Consider the following 26,483-nt stretch of genomic DNA (forward strand, 5'->3'; position numbering starts at 1 on the left):
CAGCTGCTCTGGCCTCCCAAATTCCCTTGTCTCAGCTGCTTTCTTCCCAGATGGACATTAATGAAATCAACAAAATGCTGTGGACACCTGCCCAGGTAGTTTTCATCAATGTGATTGTCCTAGAAGAGGTAATATAGCTTGGGAATGAGAGAGAAGCAAGCATTGATTTTAGGTACAAAAGATCATGGGTTAGAATTCCATTTCTGCCATTAATCAATTACAGGACCTTGGGCAAATTACCCTTCAATTCCTCTTTTATAAAATGGACATAATGAGCACATCGTTGTAAATCTTTAAGCATTATATAAGTACAAAAAATTATAATTATAATTATTGTTGTGAGATTACATATTTAAAATGATGTTGTAACTGTGATGGGCTATAGAAATATCAACTATGATACAGTCTGGTCACTTCTCCATTTTTATGGAGAGTGGTTGTAATGAAGAAGGAGACCAGAAAGATTTCCTAAAGAAATAAGGAGAATAATAACTGATTTTATTTTTTAAAAAATTTTAAGGTTTACAAAGGATTTTACATATGTTTTCTCATTGGATTCTCAGAGCAGAATTTGAAAGACTCAAATGCTCAAACTTTTCCAGTGAGCAAGTGCATTGTAAATAACAATCCAGAGTTTCCTTCAAGGATCATTACATGTGCCATCTTGTACTAGAACTCCTTCCTACTTCCCCTTGTAGTTAGTGCTTAGTGTTATCTTTCTTCTCAAATAACTATATATAGGTGCATATACAAAAATGTGTATGTACATAAATATACATTACATGTGTGTTTACATATGTATGTACATATATAAGTTCTATTTAATAGTCATATTATTTGAATATTCACTGCATGTTTTCATGAGGCTTGACCACTTGCACTCAAATTTAGATCTTTTGATCCCAAGACCATGATGTCTTTTCTCATGGGCTACAGGACCCAGTTCACACTAACACGCAATTTGTCCTCTGTCTTTCCCATAGGCCCAAGTGTTATTCCAAACTGTGCTCAAATCTCCTCTAAAATATTCACAGTAAGTTGACTAATTCCCAGGTCCCACATAGGGGGCCTATTTCTGAGTCCTTATTTACATGTGCTCCTTTTAACCAGTTATCTATGGTGACTGGCACTGAATCCCATCCTTACATTAATAAAGGAAAGTTTGTAGTGCTCATAAGATCCAACTCAAATACTATTTTCTCCATTCTGTCTTCCCCAATTATCATCAGCCAGAAATATTCTCTTTCATATGTATTTCATAGCATTTTGTCCTTCTCTTCTTCATTTAAAAAATAATTTGCATTACATTTATATATCTTATTTCCCTACTAGACTACAAGCCCCAGAATTCGAATCCAGGCTCAATAACTTATTATTAAATAAATTACTTGATTATAACTGGATAAATTGGATAAATTACTTGTCCTCAGTTCCCTCAAATGTAAAATGAAGATAATAATAGATAATAATAGCCACTGTTTCCCAGGATTGCTGTGAAAATCAAACAAGATAATATTTATAAAGTGCTCCGCATCTTATAGGTATTTAATAAATTTTTTTCCTTTCTTGAAGATAACAAATTCTTGTTTAATTTTGTATCTCTTAGTGACTAACTCAAAGATCTGCACAAAATAGATACTTAACAAATACTGATTGAGTGGATGAATATCCACCTGGGACTCCAGGCCCAGATACAAAGCAGTGTGTCCCAACTTTGCTTATGCTCAAACACATCTCTCACTTGTGTCTCTCCTTGGTCCTAAAGGTCAGAAGTTTGGGGACTCCAAGAGGGCTGTGACTTAAAGTTTGTGAAGAGGAAGAAGGAACTATTTATGATCACTGATAACAAGAGCAGAGAGCTCTTCCCTAAGTCACTATAAAAAGCCTTTGAAACTAAGACCAAAGAGAAGAGAAAAATAATGATAATGATAATAATAGCTCACATTTCTCATAGTTTACAAAACACTTTCCATACAAATGTCCTTTGAAAGACACAAGACAAAGATTATTATCTTCCACTAATTTTACAGATGAGGTAACTGAGGCTCAGATAGAGAAAATAATTGACTAGAGTCACACAAATTGACTAGTAAATATTAAAGTTAAAACTGAAACCAAGATCCCCTAAATCCAAGGCCAGGGCTCTTTGTTCTACCGTCACAATGCCTTCCATTGGAATTTTCCCAAGTATTACCTTCTCATTCAAAAGATAATCCACAGTTTACTGATCCATGACCCCCAAGTATAAGGGCAGAGAATTCTGGATCCTGTGCAAATGGTATGATTTTGGGGGGGGTCTAGGCTGTCTTCAAGTCTGCTACAGGGCTTCAGCTGTGGAGCAGCCAACTTCTTGAACCAGAGTCAATTTGCTGAGCTTATCAGAGTCTTGGCCAGTAAACATATCAGAATAGACAAAAGCCAGGTAAGTAAGTATGTCTCCTTTTTCTCCTCCCATCCCCAGCAGATACACACACACACACACACACACACACACACACACACACACACACACACACACCCTTCTTACCTAATTTTAGTATTTAATCCCTTGGAAACTAGCTCAGGAGATAGCCAGTGTGATGAAACCTTGGATGGATTCAGATAGATATAGTCTCTTTAATAATTTATGAATACACATATATTGTATCTAGGTTATATTGTAACACATGTAAAATGTATGGGATTACCTGCCACCGGGGGGAGGGAGTGGAGGGAGGGAGGGGATAATTTGGAAAAATGAATAAAAAAAATAAAAATAATAATAATAATAATAATTTATGAATACTAGCTTCCAAATGCTCTAACCCCAGCTTTTTGCAAACATTCTGAAAGTCCACTTAGTCATTCTATACAGACTAGTCCAGCTTAAAATCAGAATTCAGGTTAGACTGACAAGCTGGAAGGAATAGGCTTTGTTTTCCATACATTGGGTCCCTTTCAGTTCTAATATCTCACAATTCTATGATTCTGTGATTTTTATATTAATTACTGCAGATATTATATATATATATATGTATATATATATATCCTTTTGACATTTTTCATATGACCAAAAAAGAAAACTATTACAAAGAGGTTTGATTTGGAAAACAACTCAAACTTTGCTCTCAGCTGCGGGGGAAAAAAACCTTCCATAAAAAAGCAAAAAATAAAACAAATATGTTGTAATTATAATGACTAAGCTTAAGAGGAAATAAGAAAATGTACTTCCCTTCCTTCTCTGTGAAAGTAAAGGATTATGCATGTAGAACACTGAATGTACTCTGAGCCTGAACTGTTGTTAGTTTTTCTGAACTTTTTTTTTCCTTTTTTAAAATTCTTTGTTATAAGGGATGGTTCTTTGGATGTAGAAGGAAGGAATATATTGGGAAATGAAAGACACATACACACACATGAGATATCAATATAATTTTTAAAAGAAAAGTCTTCCATTTCACTAGAATTGTTTGAATGGCAACATCAGATTTTCCAATTTTCTTTATAGCTCAGCTGCACAGCCAAGAAACTAATAGAGCTCATCACACCATCAGATTTTGAGGAATATCCTGCTGATATCCTGATTTATTTGGGGTGAGTTTCTCCTACAAATCTTGTTCTTCTTTCCATGCTGTTACCTTACTGGAGAAGGCAGGGCAGCTGAACCTTTGGGTTGCCTAAAAAAGTAATTGGAATAAGACAAATGAGGCTCTACCCCAAAATACCTTGTAGTTCTCTCCCAGCCCAGGCCAGCATGAAATACAATTGTCATCCATAATTCTACCACCAAGATCTCTTTTCCAAGGGTCCTCTGAGAAATAGATTATCTTTCCCAGATCTTTCAGCCATAGTCAGGCTTCTTCTGTCCCATTGTTATTATCACTTATCATTCCTTCTATCTATCCACTTATCAGCTAGTTCTTTGCACTGTTCCCATTCTGTCCCACTTGAAAGAAATTTGCCACAAATATAAGAATTCCTAGCTTATTGGCTTGGGGACTGACAAGCAGTAGCCCTGAAGAATAATACATTGATTGTAGTTATTTGCAGAATAATAGATGAAATCAGAAAGAATCAGGACATCTGCCCTGATGTTTTTAGACTTTCTCTTAATACTGCAGTTTCAAAGTTACTTGTCATGAAAGGAAATACCAAAGGGAGAAGAGATTTCTACATGGTAGAGAAATGTGGCTATGGAGTTGTGGCTCCTAACTGGCATTCCCTGGGTGTCTGTCTCCTGATGTATCCTGTATTCTCCTGGAGAAGTCTTATGTGCCAGATTGTGAACTATAAGCAGCCAGAAATCTGGGGCAGAAACCACCAAAAGGTGACTCTGTGTCATTAGATTAATTATAGCTCTGTGATTAGATTAATTCTAAGCTCTTTTCTACTGTCTTGGACCTTCCTACATTGGATGTCTTTAAATCCTGGCATTTCCAGGCTATGAAACCCTAGAACATGAGAACATTTGGCCCCATAGACTATCTATCTTGAGATCTAGATTTCAACTCTTAGTTAAAATTCTCATTATTTATTATCATTTTCAGGATGGAAAAAGAACTTGACCCAGACAACTGTGAAAAATATTTTAGGCAAATTGGACAGATTCATTTTGACATCTTGAAAGAAAAGGCTTCTAAGTGGAAAACTCTCATGGACCAGGCTGAGCATTGCCTGGTAAGTGACTTTTTGCCTCTACCTAGAAATTTATAGAATCTGAAGTTCTGAAGGGAAAAAAAAAAAAAAAGAAAAAAAAAAAAAAAGCTTTGAGAAAAGTGACCTACAACTCCTAACTGCATTTTTATACATTATGTTTTTCTGTTTATTTGTCTCCTTTCCCTATTCTCTTTCAGGGAATTTCAAGTGACTCTCTTTCCAAGAAAAATCTACAAATTTTGGGTAATTTGTCCTGCACTTTGAATGAGTCACAAATTATACAATCTGACCCTTATGTACTCCAAGTGCTACAGCCCTGTTCATCATTCACTCCATCTCAAGTGACAGCCATTCAGCATAAGTTGGAAGACATCTTTGGGTATGTATGTACTAGAATCTGATTTTTTTTCCCCTGAGGCTGGGGTTATTAAGTGATTAACCAGGGTCACACAGCTAGGAAGTGTTAAGTGTCTGAGACCAGATTTGAACTCAGGTCCTCCTGAATTCAAGGCTGGTGCTCTATCCACTGCACCACCTAGCTGCCCCTAGAATCTGATTCTATGTCCATATCAGTAAGAGCAAATGGCCACCTTTGTTGACCAACAGTATAGATATACTCTTGAGCAATCCAAAGCACCAAATTTGACCCTTAGAAAACACTAGACTTAGTCCTTCTTCAAGAGTCTGCTCACCATTCCAATCCATTCACAAAAGTGTGCATTTAAGAAATTAGATGAGTCCCACATCCACAACCTATATCCAAGGCACCTCGGAACACAGAACACAGAATGCCAGAAGGATCTTAGAGTATAAGGAATCTTAGAAATCATTGGCTATCCAGGATTTCCCTGTTTAGTCCATTTTTCATGCACAGTTGTCAAACTGATATGTCTAAAACTCAAGTCTGATTATATCACATCTCCATTCAAAAGCCTTTGAGAAGGGCAGCTAGGTGGCACAGTGGATAGAGCACTTGCCCTGAAGTCAAGAGGACTTGAGTTCAAATCTGACTCAGACACTTAACACTTTCTAGCTGTGTGACCCTGGGCAAATCACTTAACTCCAAGAAAGAGAGAAAGAGAAAGAAAGAAAGCCTATGAGGAACATACCCTCAAAGCAGATTCTCTACCAGGATACATTCTAAACTGAAGGAGAGATGTGAGACCAAAGTACTCAAGAAAATATTGGCTTTGGCAGGTGACATCCATAAGTAGCTCCACAGCTGAATGTTTTAATCGAACACTGTTGAACATCTTGGGAACTTGGGGACCCAAAAAGAAATGCTCACTGTGTCCATATCCACTTTTCCTAGTACAAGGATACAAGTCCACCAGGAATATTGCTGTAAATCCTATCCAACTTGGCCTAGGTTTGCTTTCCATCCATCAGCTAACTTATAAGCCTCTTGAATTCCATCATTTCCTTATTGAAGATCTTGACCATATGCTGTAGCATCATAACCAAACATAACTCTGTGCATCAGTTTCCTAGTCTGTAAAATCAATTAATCAATAAACATTTAAAAAAAGAAAGAAAGAAAACATTGGCTAAAAACCTCACCACCATAGTACAGACAATAAAATTAAGAATCTAAGAGAGGGAAATGAATAGTTTGAAGTCACACAAGGAGCTAATAGAACATCCAAGAGCAACACAAGAACTCTTTAAGTTAGTTCCTGTGAACTATATCTCTTTCCCCCATAGGTCTCCATCAACATGGACAGCCAGCACCCTGCAGAAGATGGGTAATCTTGCCAGCATCTTAGAAAGCAAAATCCTCCAGAGAATCCCTGAGGTACTTTGCAATGGTCTTCAGAGCATGGTTCTATTATAGGCTTTGAATCAAAGGAGAGTGGAGGAGAGGTATCAGGGTATGGGATTTCTAACCAATGGAAGCCTCCAGGAATCTTACTCACAAAACTGCCCTTCAGTCAATCCTTTAATTTCTTTCATGGACTTCCCATGTGTTTCCTTTTGGTTCCCACCTGAATTTCTCTTCCCACCCTTAGGCTTCCTATAGAACAAGATGAGATCTCTCTCTGTCTTTTCTTCCATCCCTGGTGGCAAACACTCATTTCTGTAGAGATTGTCATCAGGAAACAGGCAGAGGGGTTGGATTGGGGCTGTAATGCACAAAATGGGAAAATTAGAAGAGATCTTAAAAGGAGAGAAAATGTGATAGCATAGAAAGTATGCTGATTGAGAATCTACCACTAAGTAGCTGTGTGACACTAGGCAAATTAAACTTCTTTGGACCTCAATTTTATTATATGCAAAATAAGGGAGTTGGACTAAATGACGCCCAAGGTCTCCTTCCAGTTCTGAATATCTATAATCCTCTAATTTTACAATGAAAGTTATCTTTGGGACTTAATGACTCACCAGTGGGACTTGGCTTTCTCAGTTCCCTCTAACTTATTTCTTTGTTTTTGCTTTAAGAATCAGTCACAATCAGTCTTTCTATTCCCGTTTTTGTTCCTGGACCCCATAAATCACTTCCCCTACCCTGCTCCACATTCTTCCTTCAATAAAACCTGGGAGGGAAAGATAATCAATAAGCATTTATTAAATACCTACTGTGTGTCAGACTATGCTGAATGCTAGGTATACAAAGATGAATGAAAAAATCTCTACTCTCAGAGAGCTTATCATAAAAATTAACATAGATATTAATGGTTGATTTGTTGGTATGCAATTATATTCATTCACTAAATATTTATTAGCTACCTATTATGTGCCAGGCCCTGCTCTGTACCCTATAGAAGAGGCAGAGAGGAAGGAGACTTGGTGTCTGCCCTCATAAGAGAGTAAAATAAAGACACAGATTGCTATAATGGCAGAAGGGAATGAGGGCATTAAGAAAGAGTTGGATAAAATGCTCTGGCGGTTCCAAGGAGGAAAAACTCAGTTCTAACTAGGATAGATGGCAGCAAAGGGCAAGTGGCATTTGGACTTGGAGGATGGATCCGATTTTCAAAGGTGGATCTGGAGAGAAGGGCCTTCTAGGAGAAAGAAGCAACTAAATTAAGAGAATTTTAGGTAGGGAGCCCAATTTGTTGGAGCATTAAGAATATGAGGGGACTAATAAAAGATAAACTTAGAAAGTCAGGTTGGTGCCAGCTCATGGAAAATCTAGAATATCAAATTAAGGGCTTTATTAGACTTCAATTGTATTCAATTGTTATTTCAGTCTGTCTCTACTTTGACAAAGAATTTAGAGCTAAAAGGGATCTTTAAAATCATCTAGTTTCACTCTATTTTATATATAGAGAAACTGAGGCCCAGAAAAGGAATATGATTAGCCCAAGATCATATAACCACTATGTGCTAGAGCTTAGACTTAAACCAAAATCTCCAGTCTGTTTCACACTGTGCTAAATGCCCTCTGGGAAATCATCTCGAGTCATTTTCAAACACAGGTAAATACTCAGATGTCTGCTTCAGCATTTCCCTTCTATCTAGGGACCAGTAAAAGTCTGGTTGGAAGGGGAATCCAGGGCAGTTATTGACAACATGCAACTGCCTTGATCAGGAAAAACATCTTAAAAGAAGCAGAATTTTCTTTTTACTTGTGAACTGCCTCCATCTACCTGTTCATAGAGATATTACATGGAGGAATGAAAAGGATCTTGAAAAGAGCTACCTCCAATTTCCACCAAAAAGCTATTCATATCTGAATTCATCTGAATTCATTAGAATTCTTTGTGAATATGCAAGTAGCCCTCTGAGGGTGGAGAGAGGTGAGAATCCCATTTAGTTCTTATCAATCAGAATATCTTACAGCAAATGGTATAGTGAAAAGAAGAGCCCAAGGCTCAAATCATATCTAGTGTGTGCTTTTTTAGAAAAACATTTTTACTTTTCCCAGTTACATTTAAGACAATTTTTTACATTTGTTTTTTAATACTTTGAGTTTCATATTTTCTTCCTCCTTATCTCCAGTTCACATTAAGAAAGCACATGTGAAGTTATGTAAAACATTTCCATAAATCATGTTGTAAAAGAAAATATAGATCCCTTCCCAAAAAAACCCTCAAGAAAAAGAAAGTTAAAAAGAGAGAGAGAGAGAAAGTGTGCTTCAATCTATATTCAGACATAATCAGTTCTTCCTCTGGCTACAGATAGGATTTTTCATCAAAAATCCTTCAGAGTAGTTCTGGATCATTGTATTGCTAACAATAGCAAAGTTATTCATAGCTGATCATCTCATAACATTAGCATGTACTTTTTAAGTTATCCTGGGCAAATAATTTCTCATCTCTGAACCTCAGTTTTCTCATCTGTAAAAATGGACATGATATCTCCTTTATCTCATAGGATTTATGTGACAATCAGATAACATGTAGATCACATGTAAAATGTAATACTATATTAAGATCAATCATTATAAATGTTAACATTATTATTTAATTTATAGGTCCACAACAGCTTGTGTCAAACAGGTTTGACTTGGATGGAGGATAGGGAAGGTCTATAAAGCTGGAAAAGGAAATGTGAAGCACATGAGACGTGCTTCTTCTCTTATCTCTTCTTGGGCTAGTTTCTACCTCTAATTTCCCTCATCAGGATTTAATGTTAGGTGACTTGTGTTTCAGTCCTGGCTTTCTCTTCTATTGGGCAAGTCTCTTCTCTCTGATCCCCAACTTTCCCAACTGTAAAATGGTGATAATAACCTCTGCATTATCTGTTTCATGGGACTGCTGTAAAGATCAAATGGCTAATAAAAATGCCTATGATTTAACCAAGTATTATTGCCCCAAGGGTCACTACGTGACCCAGTGGATTGGGTGCTGGTCCTGAAAGATCTTCCTGAGTTCAAATCTACCCTCAAATTAGTTGGATGACCCTGGGCAAGTCACTTAATCCTGTTTTCCTAAGTTTCCTCATCTGTAAAATGAGCTGGAGAAGAAAATGGTAAACCATTGCAGTATCTTTACCAAGAAAACACCAAATGGGGTCATTGGAGATTTGGATACAGCTGAAAAATAACTGAAAAAAAAAAATTCTTGCCCTAAGTGCCCGTCTCTTCCTAAAATCATTCCTTTGTTCCACAGATCTCAAAGACACAATTTTTTCCAAATTTCTTGAGTTGGCTAAAGATCCACAACAAAGAACAGTTCACAAACAGTTTGAAACAACTCAGAGGATCCAAAAGGAACAAAAGGGACACAAGTAGGTAATCTATAGGCTGAAATTCTGGGCTTCCTATCTCTCTTAGTCTCTTCCTATATATTCTGCTCAAATGTCGTTGCTTCTTGAAATAAACATTCTGATTTTTCTTACTCAACATGAAAATAAGGAAATACACATAAAAAATTGTACATATTTAATCTCTATCAGATTGCTTGCTGTCTTGGGAGGTGGGAAGAAATGGAGGAAGGGACAAATATTTAAAACACAAAGTCTTACAAAAATAAATGTTGAAAACTATCTTTACATGTATTTGGAAAAATAAAATACTATTGAGAAAAAAAAAAAGTCATAAGCAGACATAGACAATCAAAACCAAAAAAGACTTTAGAAGTATACTAGTTTGACTAGCCCATGTTCCCATGAAGAAAACTACATCCCAGAAAGAAGGAGCTTCCCAAAGTCATGCAGCAAGCTATCAATATAAACCCAAAGAGAATTTAGATTTCCTAATTATAGCACTTTCTCATACCATCAAAAATGATATCATGCAAAAGCACCTGAGATTCTATCTCAGGGACCTGGATTCCAATCCCAGCTTTACTATGAATGATCTAGGTGAGTGCAAAATTTCAAATCTGTAAAATGAAGGAACTAAATCAGATGACCTCCAAAGTTCCTTCCAGCTCTAAATCTCTGCCTATGATCATGACCCTCCCTCACTAAGACATAGGCTACTTCCTTTTCAGTTTTTCAGGAAAGTCTTCTATTATCTTTTTATAGAGTTGCCTAATTTTGAACAATACTAAAGGTTACAGAAATAACAATAATAATCATAATAAGAGTTTATATTTATGTAGTACTTTGCAGCTTATACAGTGAAGTAGATAATGCAAGTATAATTAGACCTAGGAATCAGGAAAGGCTCTGATTTGTACTAACTGGGTGACCATGGGGCAGATCACTTAATCTCTCAGAACCTCAGTTGTTTTATCTGCAAAATGGAGCTGTAATGCTTCCCTCTTGGGATTATTGTGAAGTTCAAATGAAATCATGTATATAAAGTGTTTTGCAAATTTTAAAGTAGTATGTGAATGTCAATTATTATTATTATCATCCTTTATGGCCCAGCTCAGTTGCTCCTCCATTAGGGAACCTTCCTTAATATATTTAGCCAAGACTGACCTGAACAATCTGCTCTGTTCCTATCTTATACTCTTATATTCTGTCTCTCCCCCTTCCTGCGACTAGCCCTCTTAAATTGTAAGCTCCCTGAGGGAAGGAAGCATGTCATTCCTTTTTATCTCTCTCATAATCCCAAACTCAGAGTCTTCCACATAAATGTTTTTCAGGAAATGTTTGAATGGAGAAGGAAAGATTGTGTTTAATGAAATTCAATAAGTATGTAATAAAAGTAAGTATCTAATGTTGTAGTTTGTATGAGGTGATCTGAAAGTTTTGTGAACTACAAAGTCAATATGAGTCAACAATGTGACAGAGAAGCTGAAAAAAATTCTAATGTGATATTAGTAGATGCATACAGTGCAGATGGGAATCCAAAGAACACTGAAGGCGTCCATGCTGCTGGGCTCTCCCCTAGTCAGACCAATGGGTGCGTCTTCTGAGTTCACATTCCCACTGACAAGACTGTCCAGAGGATAAAGATTAGGAGGATTTCATTAGATACCATTAGAGTAAATTAAACATGAACCTGAAGAATGCTTTCAATTGGGGCTGGGTAAAAAGCAAGAATGGTGATAGAATAATGTTTCATAGAGGAACATGGAAGATAAGGCACCTGAATTGGACCTACCAAAAAATAAAAAGGAATATCTCAATGGATAAAGAAGAATTTTTGATATAAAAAAGGATGGGAGCAAAAAGTATAGGGACAGAAAATAGTTAAAGGAAAACAGAGTATGGGGAAATAACATAAGATAAGACTAGAAAGGTAAGTTGGAGCCAGACTGTGGAAGGTGTTGAATGCCAGGACCCTAAATTCATAAGTCTTCCAGACATTTCACATGAAGGATATAAGTGGTCTCTTTCTGCAGGAAGCCCAGCACAAAGGCTTGAGACTGAGAAAAGATTATTGGGTAGTTAAAGGAAAGGAAAGTTTTGCATTTCTGGAAAGTCACTCCTGGCTAATTTTGTTTTGTGCCACAGCAGCTTGTCCTGGAGTCCCACTAACAGCAGATAAAGTAAGGAAGGAAAGAGACATGATAGCTGCCAGATACACTTCAAGTAGTGATCTGAAAGCCTGCTTGCCGGACAGCATCCTAAAAAACCACTTGGAGATATTTGGGAGTATGGAGTTTGAGGATCCCCTGCTCCAGGTTCTGAAGATGAAACTAGATAAGGTAGAGTGGTGCTGGTTATGAATGAGAGAGATGAGATGCATAACTAGACAATTCACAAATCCAAAAAGTTGCATAGCACTGTCAAATCCATACATTTTCCCCTTGAATAGGAGACAATGTGCTACAGTGAATGGAGACCTGGATTCTAGTCCCAATTCTTCTATTAATTTACTGTCTGACTTGGGTTAATCTTTCTCTACATATACCTGATATTCCTCCTCTATAAAGCAAACCAAGTTTATGCATCTAATGAAGTACAGTTATACCAAAAGAATAACAAATACCAAAAAATATGGGGAAAAAAAAGCAGAATCAGAACAATATATACAATATTATAAATACAATATAATATATACAATATATACACTGACAATATATAAAAACAACAAATTGAAATACAAAATAAAAAGAGTTCATGAGACAAAGAAAAACTATAGAAATGCTTTGTTGACAATATATGCATTTTAAAAGCAATTTATAGTAGAGCTTATGGATCTATATACAATCATTTTTAAATTGTGTTTTCTTGATAGTTAATGAGTTTAGACCTTTTTTTTAAAATGGAAAAAATTAAACTAAAAAATACCTGAGATCATGTTTAGCTTTGTCACACAGTAACATGTCTTGAAATAGATGCTTGAAGTGCTTCCCGAAGATTACCTTCCACTCCTGGGCCACATAACCAAAGCATACCAACCTGCAGAGATGGCCAAGTGGAACATCACTGCAATTGATACTTTAGTCGCCCTCCTGAGAGGAACTTCTTGGCTAAATCAGGATGAAAAGGTAAGAAGACAGAAAGGCACAATAGCATAGTGAAGAGAGTTAGCCTCAAAGACATGAAGTCCTGGGGTTTTCTTGGCAAAGATATGGTAGTGACTTGCCATTTTCTCTTCCAGATCATTTGAAAGATGAGGAAACTGAGGCAAACAGGGTTAAGTGACTTGCCCAGAGTCACATAGCTAGTAAATGAACTCAGCTCTCTTCCTGACTTGAGGCCTAGTGTTCTATTCACTGAACTACTTAGCTGCCTCTAAAGCTTGTAATACTATGTGATATCTCAAAAGGGAAAAAGTATTGTCAACTAAAAGGACTAGGGAGGCTTCTTTAAGGAGATATGGAGAAGGGGTTAGATTAGGGAGAGAATAGAAGCAAGAAAATCTGCTACAACAGGGGTCCTCAAACTTTTGGCCTCAGAACCCATTTACAAAATTATTGAACACCCCTGACACATACTTTTTTAAATGTGGGTTATAGGTATCCATATTAATTATATTAAAAATTAAAACATCTTAATATCATGAAAATTTATGGATCCCTTATGGGACCTTATGGATCCCTGGAAGTGTCTTCAAGACTCCTTTTCCCCTCTTCCTCTCATTTCCTTCCTTTGGCATTTATAAAGAACTCAGTATGTGCCTAAGCTTGTGCTATGTTTAAGATACAAAAGAAGTCAGAATCTTTCTTATAATCTGAATGTAGAGAGGAGGTTTTTCCAGAAAGCAACTAGAGAATGGTGATGAAACATTAAACTACTCTGCTACACAGCCCTTTCTTCTTCCGACAAACAAAATGCTCCAAAATGCGGCACTGTACCCACCAGCAACAGACCTGAGACATTGCAAGGAAAGGAGAGGGAAGAAAGCATTGAATTTTGGCCAGAAAAAATTACATGGTGTGTGTATGTATTCATAGGTCAATGCAATGGTCAACCAGTACCTAAAAGGAAACCATACCCAGCTAGAAGGGACCATCCTCACTGCACTGGATCCTTACATCTGTGCTCTGGAAGACCATCTGCTGAAGCAAATCAGTCCTGAAGCCATCAGGTATAATTCAAGTTATTTTTATCTTGTTTACAATCATCTAAGCTCACATTGACATAGCACCTTAAAATTTACAAAGCACTTTATATATAAAAAATAATAAAAACAATAATAGCAGCATTTATATAGTGCTTACAATTTTCTAGGCACTGTACTAAACATTACAATTATTATTTAATTTTATTCTCACACCAACCCTGGAGCTATTTTTACCCTCATTTTACAGATGGGAAACTGAGGCAAACCATTTAAGTGATCTCCCAGTCACACAGCTAGGAAGTATCTGAAGTTGAGTGTGAACTCAGTCTTCCTGACTCCAGGAATGAGAGAATTGTTTTATTATCCACATTTTGCAGATGAGAAAATAGGTTCATAGAAATAAAGTGACCTTCCCAGTGTCATTGCACCTGAAGTGGGAATTAAACACATCTTTTCACCTCTTAGTCCAACATTCTTTTCCATGCTTCCTCTGGAGTGTCTGAGGGGCAGCTAAATGGAATTAGTGCCCAGGGCATTCATTCAAACCCAAAGACATTAAAAATAGAAAATAAAAGAGCTAGTAGATGTCCAGGAAAGGGACATGAGCTACATACAATCTGTGTCTTGGCTCCCAAGTCTTTTTCCCCAAGCTCTATGAATTCAGATCATCCCCTCCTTTTCATATGGATTTGAAGTACTAAGAGTATTTCCCAAGCAAAGTAATAGGATTATATTCCTGGAGCCTCTTCTTTTTTTTTTTTTTTCTGGAATAATCATATGTGGGTTCTTAGCCCAGACATCACCACTAAAAACAGTATGACCTTTAACAAGATACTTCCCCTTCCCTGGGCCAACTTGGTTTCTTCATCTATTAAAAAAGAAGAAAAAGTGGGATAGGGTCTAGAATTAGTTAATTTATTAGATCCCTTGCAGTTCAAACACTATTGTGTTCTATGTCCTAAGATGCCTATGTCTTTAAGTCCTAAGCTCAAATATTCTAAGGATCCTTCCAATTTTGGGAATCTATTAAGTGCTCCCCTTGGGGAGTAACTGGGATATGGGGAGGGTAGTAGAAAAGTCATTTTAACTATATAAATACCCAAATAACTATAAAGGACTTTTGAAGAAAGACACTATCTGTATCCGGAGAAAAAATTGATAAATTGATGTATAAATAATCATATATGGTTTTTATATGCATGTATATGTTTATATGTGTGTGTGTTTCTAATAGTACTTATCTCTAGGACAAGAGGTGGGAAAGAAAAAAAAAAGAAAAAATTTAGATTGAAGCTTTATTATATATTTAAAAGGAAAAGCAAATTGAGCATAATAGATTTGCTCAATTATGTACAATCTTTTCCCTTATATTATGTTAGTTAATTTTAAAAATTGAATGTGAAAATGTCCAGGTACCAATTCTAATAATAATAGCTTTCTATTTTCAAAATACATGCAAAGACAGTTTTCAACATTCACCCTTGCAAAACCTTGTGTTCCAAATTTTTCTCCTTCCTTTTCCCCCACCCCTTCCCCTAGACAGCAAATAATCCAATATATGTTACATATATGCAATTCTTCTAAACATATTTCCACATTTATCATGTTGAATTAGAAAAATCAGATCAAAAGTGAAAAAATAAGAAAAAATTAAAAAGCAAGCAAACAACAAAAAAGGTGAAAATACTATGTTGTAATCCACATTCAGTCTCCATACTCCCCTCTCTTGATGGCTCCCTCCATCACAAATTTATTGGAATTGGGCTAAATCACCTCATTGTTGAAAAGAGCCAAGTTCAACATATTAATCATTATATAATCTTGTTGTTGCTGTGGACAATATTCTCTTGGTTCTACTCATTTCACTAAGCTTCATCAGTTCATATAAGTCTTTCCAGGCCTCTCTGAAACCAGATTGCTAATAGTTTCTTATAGAACAATAATATTCCATAACATTCACATACCACTACAAACATTTTTGTACCTGTGAGTCTTTTCCCTTTTTTATGATGTCTTTGGAATACAGACCCAGTAGAGACACTGCTGGATCAAAGGGATTTGTAGCCCTTTGGACATAGTTCCAAATTGCTCCCCAGAGCAATGGTTGGATCAGTTCACAACTCCACCAACAATCCATTAGTATACCAATTTTCCCATTATCTTTTTCTGTCATATTAGCCAATCTAAGAAGTGTATGGTGGTCCAGGTAACAATTCTAAGGTGGCAACTTTTGTGGTTGGGTTGAGTGTGAATAGGGAGAAGATGAAATGTTATTAAGATAGAAAGAATAAGAAAAACTAGAATATTTCAGCTTGGAAATATGAAAAGGAGGATAGGAATTAAAGGCTCATTAAAAATCTGATTCTTGCCCCTCATTTTACAAAGGAGAAAAAAGAAACCCAAACAATGGGAAAGAACTCCCTCAAAGTGCCACAAGGGCAGTGCTACAACCCATTTCTCCTGACTCCTATGCTATTGCCTATGATTTTATCACAGCTATTCAGCTGAACAAGGATGCATGTGATGCTCCAAAGAATGAAGCAATTAGTACAGCTCCTGGCATATAGTAAGTGCTCAAGACATATTTATTGACTGACTTTAGAACATGTTACAGGTACTCAGCACTTCAATGATCTGTGATTTTATTGATGTGGTATTTGGATACTATTCTCTTCATTTACATGTCTCACAATTCCTCTGTCATTTGCAAATGGTCTTCATGAGTTGCAGCCAAGTGAACTCCTCACTTCATGTAAATTTAAGGATTAAGCTCTTACTATAACTAAGCTTATTCTGAGAAAATTAGAAATGTAGTCTATCCGTGGACTTATACTCAAAGTCTTTCTAAATCAGTGGCATCTACCAGAGACTCCATTTATCATAGCCTTTAAGAACCTAGAATTATTTTCATGCTATAAGGAGGTATGCAGATGTAGAATTTTGATAGAAGTTGAAGTTTTCATTTTATAAGTTAAAATTATTACAAATCTTTTAATGGCACAGGGAGCTGAGGTCACCCTTGAATATTTCTCAGTGTTCTCAAAGAAACAAAAACCTCCTCTACCACCAGATGAAAGCCACAGTCCTGGAACACCAGAATACACACAATGCCTATTATCAGATGCTAAAGTCTTTACTTGGTAAGTTCAAAAGTCACAAGCAAAAAAGGGGATCTTTGTCTTCCAGCTCACAGATCTTAGCTTGGTCAAAACAAATCATGAAATGTTCCTCCCTTCTCTTGGCAAAGAGGTGGAAGACTAAAAGGAAAGAATAAGTGTATATATTGCCAGATACAGTCCCTGCTTGGGATATTTTTGCTAATCTACTTTTCTTAGTTACCCAGAAGAATTAAATTTCAGAATGATGAAAGCAGGGGCTTACAGTTTAGCAAGAAGCTATAGCAGATTTCCAAAAATGACTGTGATACAAAAGCAAAAAGTATCAATAAATCTTTTCTTTTTTTTAAATCTCAGGCCACATTAAAGTTTTCCCAGACTTCCTACCCCTATTCAGCATTATCAGCACTTTAATAGGGTCATAGAAGATTCCATTTAGGAAGGACTTAAAGATCATTTAGTCTCTGGGAATTTTTGGGGGGGGGGGGAATTTCTCCACTAATATAGATATTTACCTGTTCTGAAACTATAATCTTACAGAATTACAAGGTACTGAGAGAATGAACTCATTTACCATTATACCTTCATATCACAAATGGGGAAAATGAGGTACAAAGAAGACAAGGATCTGCCCATAAGAACCAGAGTTAGTGCCAGAGGAAAGAACTAGAAGACCCGGCATTGAGTCATACAACATATTAGCTGTATTGCTTTGAGCTGGTCATTTCCCCTGTGTGAACCCAATTTCCCTGATTTTCCAAACAGGGAACATAATACCTATCTTGTATGTTTTATAAGGCAAAATGTTTAAGTGTAAGCTACTACAAATAGTACCCATGTCTCTTAACTCTCAATCCTGTTTTCTTTCTAGCACAAAACCTAAATACCTATTATTTCCAATTCTTCCTATGGAGACAGTCAGTTGATTGGGTCCTTTTAGTACTGATAAGGGAAAAAGCCCCCAAAGAGCCAAAAGAACCTCTGCATCTTTTTTTTCTTTTCTAGAGAACAAGAAGAAACAAGAGTATCACATACCTTGATACAAAGTGAATGAGAGAGATAAAGAAGAGACAAAGAAAGAGAGGACAAGACAAAGAGGAAGGAAGGAAGGAAGGAAGGAAGGAAGGAAGGAAGGAAGGAAGGAAGGAAGGAAGGAAGGAAGGAAGGAAGGAAGGAAGGAAGGAAGGAAGGAAGGAAGGAAGGAAGGAAGGAAGGAAGGAAGGAAGGAAGGAAGGAAGGAAGGAAGGAAGGAAGGAAGGAAGGAAGGAAGGAAGGAAGGAAGGAAGGAAGGAAGGAAGGAAGGAAGGAAGGACAGGAAGGAAGGACAGGAAGGAAGGAAGGAAGGACAGGAAGGAAGGAAGGAAGGACAGGAAGGAAGGACAGGAAGGAAGAGAAAAAGAAAGGAGGGAGAGAAGGAGAGAGAAAGGAGGGAGAGAAGGAAGGAGAAAGAGGGGAACATTTTCCCATTTATAAATGGAGACAATAATAACACCTACCTCCCCCTGAGTTGTGAGGACTAAATGAGATGATATTTGTAATACATTTAAGTACAATACCTAGTTAGGTATTTGAATAGTTGTAGCATGGCACAATGAAAAGAACGTATAATTTGGATCCAGAGAACCTGGGTTCAGACTATAACTTAGCTACTGACTATCTATTTATGTCACTCTACTCTCCAGGCCATAGTTTTCTTGTTAGAAAAATGAAGGGATACAATTTGATCATCTCTGAGGTCTCTTTCAGTTTTATATTAATGATATCAATGATTCTTTAGGGGAAATGAATGGTTCTATGCATTGTTTATATCCTCTCCTCAAATCTTACTGTGAGGTCCCAAGAATCAATTAATCAATATTAAATGCCTACTATTTGCCCAGCAATATACTAAGACTTTTAAGATACCCAGAAATCTGGCCACTACTAGTAGAGTAATATAGATCACAACCCATTTCTAACTTTAAAAAAATAGATTTTAGCAAGTTGCCTTAGAGACAGAGTTTAAGTAACTTGTCCATGGTCATATAGCTAAATGTTGAAAAACAAACACATGGTATGGCTCTGTAACAATAGTGTCAGGAGCACTAAAACTCAGAATTAATTCAGGCTAGTGAGGAAATATAAGGACATCTAAAAGGGTGGGCCCTGGGGTTTATTTTAGCTATATTGAAGAAAAGATGAGGATCAAAGAAGCAATAAAATCTTGGCCCAGATTGGTTAGTATAATGATAAGACTCCAGAAAGAAGATAGAACTACTCGATTCTTACATTGCTTGCTTTTTCTGTCAAAGAGAATGAACTTCAGACTAAAGACAAAAAATAGCTAGTAGGTTGCAGCTCAGTAGAAATAAGAAAAAGGATATTCTTGCTCAGGTATATGTGAGACTAGATAGCTTGTGATCTCTTTTAATGGGGAGAAAGTATTCCAGGCAGCAGGAATCAGGGGAGAGCCTAAGTACAGGGTCTATGGGGCACAGTAAGGAGATTCTTCTTAGACCAGTATATGCATGGGGGTGGAAGTGGGCCTGTGCAAAGAACTCAGAAGAACTAGGTGAATAGGATTGGACTAAACTCAGTACTAGCCAGTTGGCTAACAGTTTAAGTTGGGACTTTCCCTCTGCTTCCGCTTGTAGGAGGAGCCCCAGCTGAAGATCTCATCCAATTTGCAGCTCATTCCCCAGTTATGGACATGGATACCTTTACAGCCCTCAATCCTGAGGTGGTTAAGGTGGGAAATACTGGAGACAAGGCTTCTCATTGGAAATGTCAACTGTTATGCTATTCATACTAACCATTCATTGGCTCACAGATTGAATAAACAATTGCCTTTTAAAGTTTACCACTTTAGTCTCCAAGATGAACTGGTGTACCTAAGGAACATTAAAGGAAACAAAGGCAAAAATCAGTCTTTTGATGAAGTCTGGTTATCTTTCCACTTAACCACATTGCTTCCTTTCATGCTTTATGAAACTAAGAAGAGTTAAGTGATGATGGTCAAATGTATGACCTTGATTTTCTTAAAGTTGTGCCTTAATCAATTGAGCTAAGTAGCCCTAGACCTCTGGTACTGTCTTGTTGCTCTATGTTACTCGTAGGATGGACCTAAGACAAAAGTATGAGGTATTCTCTCTTTTCATTTTGGATTCATAGAAATTAAGTCCTCAAAATCTAAAAGACTTACTTGACATGAATCTCTCTGAACTAAACACCATCGTTGAGCATCCTACAGTACAGGCTTGGGTAAAGGCTCATACCCAGTCAGAAGTGAATGCCATTGGGCTCAAGATTATGGCTGGACATCCAGACCCAACACCTGATGGCTTCTTTGTTTTAACATCAGGTAAGTAATTTCCTGGGACATTGCTCTAATGACCGAAACAGTGTACATGTGGTATTTAGTCTTCCAAAAGTAATGCAACCTCACCAAATTAGGCTAATAAGAAAAGTCTATATGAGTGAACAATATGAGGCCTTCCCCAACTCCAGAGGCTAGTACTTCTCCCCTGCAAATAACTTTATATTTCTTCTATATATATTTTGTATGTATCTACATATATTTATGTGTACTTTTTTCTGATACTCTAATGTAAGCTCCTTGAGGACATTTGGACTCTAGTAACCAGAATAGTACCTGGCATATAGTAGCTACTAGATACTTAGTAAATGTTTGTGAATTTATTGATTAACAAATCTGAAATATAGTCAAACTAGACCTAACATTATTATTGGATTCCTTGAATATATGATATTAATAAAAATGATGTTATGAGGAAGTTAATTCCACAGGAACAATGTTACAGACATGAGATATGTTCCTGAGCATTCAAAATTCAAACAATAAAATCTAAAAAATAGATCTTTACCTGTGATTGTAATAGGGAATTAAAGTATTGAGGCCAAATTGACCAGAGTAGAGCCAGTCAGGATGGGAACTATTAAGTGAAGCTAAGTTGGTCTCCAATGTTTTGCCACAGTAAGGTTTCTCAAAGTTCATAGTGAAAAATGCTATCTGCATCCAGAAAAAGAACTATGGAGACTGAATGTAAATCAACACATGCTATTTTCACTTTTTTCTGTTTTTTCCCTCTCCCATGGTTTTTCCCTTTTGCTCTGCTTTCTCTCTCCAACCATGATTTATGAATCAAACAATGTATACTAAAAATAAATAAAGTGGTAGAATTTTTTTTAAAGTTAATAATGGAGTTTAGTATAAGGCACAACTTCTCAAACTGTGGTTCACAACCCCATATAGGATCTCTTAACTGAATGAGGGGTCATAAAATTATGATTTATTATCAGTAAATGTTTGATTTGTATACCTATTTATATAGCTATATACCTAGGGTCATATAAAAATTTCTTGGGTAAAAAGGGGTCATGAGTGGAAAAATTTAAGAAGCTCTGGTATAAAGTATTATCACTGTTATTATGAAATTATTTTGATCAGGGTAATATGGTGTAGGGCTTGCCTAAAATGTTCGTCACGTCCAACTTCTTGACCACATTTAGGGTTTTCTTGGCAAAGATGCTGGAATGGTTTTCCATTTCCTTCTTCAGTTCATTTTATAGATAAGAAGACTGAGGCAAACAGGGTAAAATGATTTGTTCAGGATCACACATCTAGTAAGTAAGGGTCGAAGGAAAGATTTGAACTCAGGAAGACAACACTATCCACTGTACTACCTAGCTGCCCCTAAAGGCCATGCCTACATAAGATTTTTTTTAAATATCAATGCAAATATCTTTGTATGAATAGGACAAAGTGAGGGGCAACTAGAGATCTTTGAATGAACTCATAAGAATAGTCTACAATTAGTTCATTAGCTCCTCCATGAGTTGCTCATATAAAGATGGATACTTTTTTTTTTTTTTTGGTGAGGCAATTGGAGTTCAGGGACATGCCCAGGGTCACACAGCTAGGAAGTGTTAAATACCTGAGGTCAGATTGAATTCAGGTCCTACTGATTTCTGGGCCTGGGCTCTATCCACTGTGCCATCCAGCTGCCCCAAAGATGGATACTTCTAAAATTGTTGAGAGCTTATTCTTTTCTAAGTGAGTAAAACATGGCCATATGCCATCATTTACATCATCATTTATAAAATGCTTTCTTCATGGTCAATATGAAATTAAACATCAGCCAGCTCCGGTCTAAATAAGGTTATATGATCATCTGTGTGGCAGTAGAATAATCACTGAACCTGCAAAAAGAACACCAGGGTTTGAGTCCAAAGCTTGCTAACCATATGATGTCACTATCTCACTTAGCTTCAGTATCTTTATTTGGAAAATGGACATAGCAACACTTTATCTTACCAACTTCACAGAACCATTGTGAGTAATGTATTGCTGCATCAAGTATCTGGGGGAGGGAAATTCATTAATACAGATTTCAATCTGACTAAATGTATAGTCACAGAATATAATCTGAAAGTGTGGCCACACAGATAGTAATTGTCAGAGGTAGGGATTTAAACCTCCCGGTTTCTGGCTCCAGACTCTAACCATTAAGCAATACTACTTCTGTGTTGTAAGGAGAGAGCTAGAGAAACATAGAATTGTAGTGTTCAACCTCCTCAAATAATATTCACATATCTTATCTTTTATATCCATACCAACCCAGAGAGTTAGGTATCATGGGTTACAATATCAAGATATGAGGCACAGGAAATTAAAATGATTTGCACAGGGTCACAAAGGTGAAGTGATGCAGTAGATATAGCACTGTGACTGAAGTCAGGAAGACCTGAGTTCAAATACCTATTTTATATAGCTATATTCCAGGATCATGTAAAAATTTCTCAGGTAAAAGGGGTTATGAATGGAAAAAGTTAAAGAAGCTTTGGTTAACACTGTTATTGTGAAATACAGCCTTTGATACTTACTAGCTCTGTGATCCTGGACAAGTCATTTAATCCTGTTTACCTCAGTTTCCCTGGAGAGAGAAATAAGCTGGAGAAGGAATTGGCAAATCACTCTAGTATCTTTTTCTAAGAAAACCCCAAATCGGGTCATAGAGTTAAACACCAATTGAAAACAACTGAACAATAAAGCTAAGAAGGGTTAGAGCTGGGACTAGATCCCAGCTCTCCTGACTCATAGTTCCCTATTCTCCCCAGTAAATCCCTATGCTTCACAAAGACCAAGGCACATTGAGATTTCATTTTATCAATTTGAGGTCCAATGCTAATTCAAGAGCTCAGTTCAAGTGGACATTTATTGAGACTCCACCTCTTCTTACAATCATAAATCTAGAACTAGAAGATGATCTCCATTTATCCTATACATAGCCTGACTGTACATAACTGTATGTTGTCTCACTCATGATGAATTCCTTGAAAATAAGGATTGTCATTTGCTCCCTTTTTTGGGGGTATCCCCAGTGTTCAATACAATGCCTGGCACATAATAAATGATTTATAAATGTTTATGGACTAAATGGGAGAGTCCTCAAAAGCTTTTTTATAGTCAGGATGGTAAGTTGAGGTTGTGACTTGTCCCAAGGTCACATAGATAGTAGCTATCATAGGCAGGGTTTGAACTTAGGTGATCAGAGTTGAGAGCCACTGAGTACTCTTACCATTGTACCATACTGCCTTTGTGCAGGCCTCCTGTGACTGAAGATGAGACTTCTTGGGGATAACAAGTAGACTATACCTGAATGCGGAAAATCTGGGTTCAAATCTCAGTATAGGTATTTCCTACCTGTGTGACATTGGGCAAGTTCCATTTCTCTCAGTTGAAGCCTTCTGTAAAATGGGAATAATTATTTCTATATCTTTTAGTTCATAGAATTGTTATGAGGCTCAAGTGAGAAAATGTGTATAAAAGGGATAGGTATTAGAGCTATGATTTCAACTGGTTTAAGGGACCCTTAGACAAGAAAACTCCCTCTTACCAATATAGGATTCTTAGAGAATTCTAAGAACTTAGGACTCAGGATTATACAGGTAGCTATGTGCCAAAGATAGGAATTAACCCAGGTTTTCTAGCTCCAAAGCTAGCTCTCTATCTATTATTCTCATATAGAACACATTATAATGTAAAAAATGTTACATATGCAGCAATAATTATCATTTCAAAGATAAGTAAGATATGAAACATCCTCAGGTAGCTCCAAGAGTAATGCAAAAAGAGGAAAGTTGAGACGAGATAAGATTCTATTCAGCAAGTATTTATTAATCAATTGCAGGTAATGGAAAGTGCTAGATTAAGAGTCAGAAAGTCTGCATTCAAATTCAGACTATGCTACTTATTACTTGTATGACCTTAGGCTCATCACCTAACCTCTCAGTGAATCCATTTCCTCATCTGTAAAATGAAGTCAAACTGTTCTCAAAGGTTCTTTCAATCTGCAAATCTAGGATATATGGGGCACTATGCTATGTGCTGAATAAGGAAAGACAAAACTAAATCAGTCCTTCCTTCAAAGGAATTTTCACTTTACTTGAAGGATACAACCCAGATGTAGAAAAGCAATTGTAAATTTGGGGGTGGTTATTGGTGTTTGCAAAATATATTACAGGTAATTGCAAAGTCATTTGGAGGGGGTGAATTTTAGAAAGGAATGATATACACAGCAATAGCTACCATTTATAAAAGGCCTTAGGGTTTGCCAGAGTTTACATAACTTATTCCATATAATCATCATAACAAGATCCATACCATTATTACCCTTATTTTATAGATGAGGAAACTGACATTCAGAAAGTTTATGTGACTGGTTCAGGGTCATCCAGGTAGGTATCTGTAATAGTTCTTGAACCCAAGTCTTCCTAACTCCAAATCTAGTACTTATTCATTGTGACACAATTTTACTCCAACACACAAGCACACTACACATATGTGTGTATTCTCTCTCTCTCTTTGTATATATACATTCCATTATATGTGTATGTGCTTATATTTATATATATATATATGCGTATATATATATATATACACTTCTACATATGTAAGTATATACATACTTCTATATATATTTACTCTAACATAACTATATACTTATATATATGTGTGTATATATACTCCCATATATTTTATAAATCCATCCCTACATATACTCACATATCCATGTATTTGCTCTATCAATATATTTATTCCTATTTATGTTCCTATATAAACATATTACTCCATATATTTACTTAATTATATATACACATCAAGACATACATATATACATAATTTATTTTGTATTAAAGATATTTTGCATGCAGAAATAGCTATAATATAAAATAAAATTATTAATATTTTTAAAAAATATGAAGTATAAAGTTCACAGATGGGACATCAGAGAGCTCTGGTGAAAAAGAATTTCAGGGGTAGTTGAGTCTTAATGGTTAGGTAGCCATTTATATTTTCACTCTCTGTGGAAAAGAAATACCAGTTTAAACCAATGAGTTGAGGATTAATTTAGCTGATGATTTCAGTCCATTACCCAGTAAATATTTATCAGTGTCTACTATGTAGCAGGAATTGTGTTAAAGTACTGGGGATACAAAGAACTGCAAAAGTTACTCTTCTGTGTTTATTTTATATATTGTAGCAGAGGGTTCCATGGATTATATCTTTGGTATGGTAGATTTTTAACCTTATTCCTAGCTCCTGTGACCTCCCTCCTTCCCAAAGCTACCTTAGATTTATTTTGTATACTCTGTTTATACTTGTTTGTAGTTCTATTGTTCTCTCCCTATAGAATGTGAGGACTTGAGAACATAAACTGTTTCTTTTTTTGTCTTTATTTTTGTCTCCAGAATCTAGCAGTGCCTGATACATCATAGGGGCTTAATAAAAGGATTGTTGATTAATTCCAAGGCTAACATGCTCCATTAAAAGAAGCAGAGCTAGCTAGAACTGGACTGAAGCATTCAATGAGAATGTCTTTTCATTGATTTGCTTCCTAGAATTATATCCAACTTTCCCTCCCGAGGAGAAAATTAGTGTTGTTATAAAGAAAGAAGCAGATGGCAAAACTCCTCTTTTTTTCTCTGAAGTGTCTAGTCCCCTGCAGCTGTGTCCCAGTGATCCAACTCTATTCTCTGTTCTATTTCAGCACCACCCATTTCCAGAGCGGAAGGAGCCCTCTTGAAAGAACACACAAGCCAGATTTCTTACACTACCCTCCTCGCCCTCTGTGGAGTAATGATTTCCTTGGGGGCTTCATAACTATTTGAGAATATACGACACCATCATATCATTTGCAAAACCAGCACAAAAGAGAAATTGCAATCTACCCAATGTACAAGTGATTTGCCACCTGTTTCTTGAATGGAGAATATAAGGATACGTTGTGAGAAGTCCTTAACTTTTAACTGCAGCAGCTTGGGTATTGTAAGATTTGCTTCATATTGCCAAATATAGAACTCACAAGGGTATTGTAAGATTTGCTTCATATTGACAAATATAGAACTTCTCAAAAGAAAGAAATGTTGTATTTGACATA

At 36.4% G+C, this 26,483-nt stretch overlaps 1 protein-coding gene across 1 annotated transcript; it reads left to right on the forward strand.

The window, feature by feature from the left end:
* Positions 1-26,481, forward strand: LOC141554483 (mesothelin-like protein). The gene is made up of 15 exons (XM_074286417.1): positions 1-95; positions 984-1,033; positions 2,302-2,422; positions 3,485-3,570; positions 4,524-4,653; positions 4,830-5,011; positions 6,337-6,427; positions 9,687-9,804; positions 11,929-12,122; positions 12,756-12,908; positions 13,818-13,951; positions 16,931-17,067; positions 19,677-19,771; positions 20,194-20,383; positions 26,094-26,481. The coding sequence occupies exons 1-15, from the start codon at positions 51-53 to the stop codon at positions 26,204-26,206; spliced, it is 1,839 nt and encodes a 612-aa protein (XP_074142518.1). The 5' UTR covers positions 1-50; the 3' UTR covers positions 26,207-26,481.
* Positions 26,482-26,483: the final 2 nt, after the last annotated feature.

The sequence above is a fragment of the Sminthopsis crassicaudata genome, chromosome 1, assembly GCF_048593235.1.
Source record: "Sminthopsis crassicaudata isolate SCR6 chromosome 1, ASM4859323v1, whole genome shotgun sequence".
Lineage (NCBI taxonomy): Eukaryota > Metazoa > Chordata > Mammalia > Dasyuromorphia > Dasyuridae > Sminthopsis > Sminthopsis crassicaudata.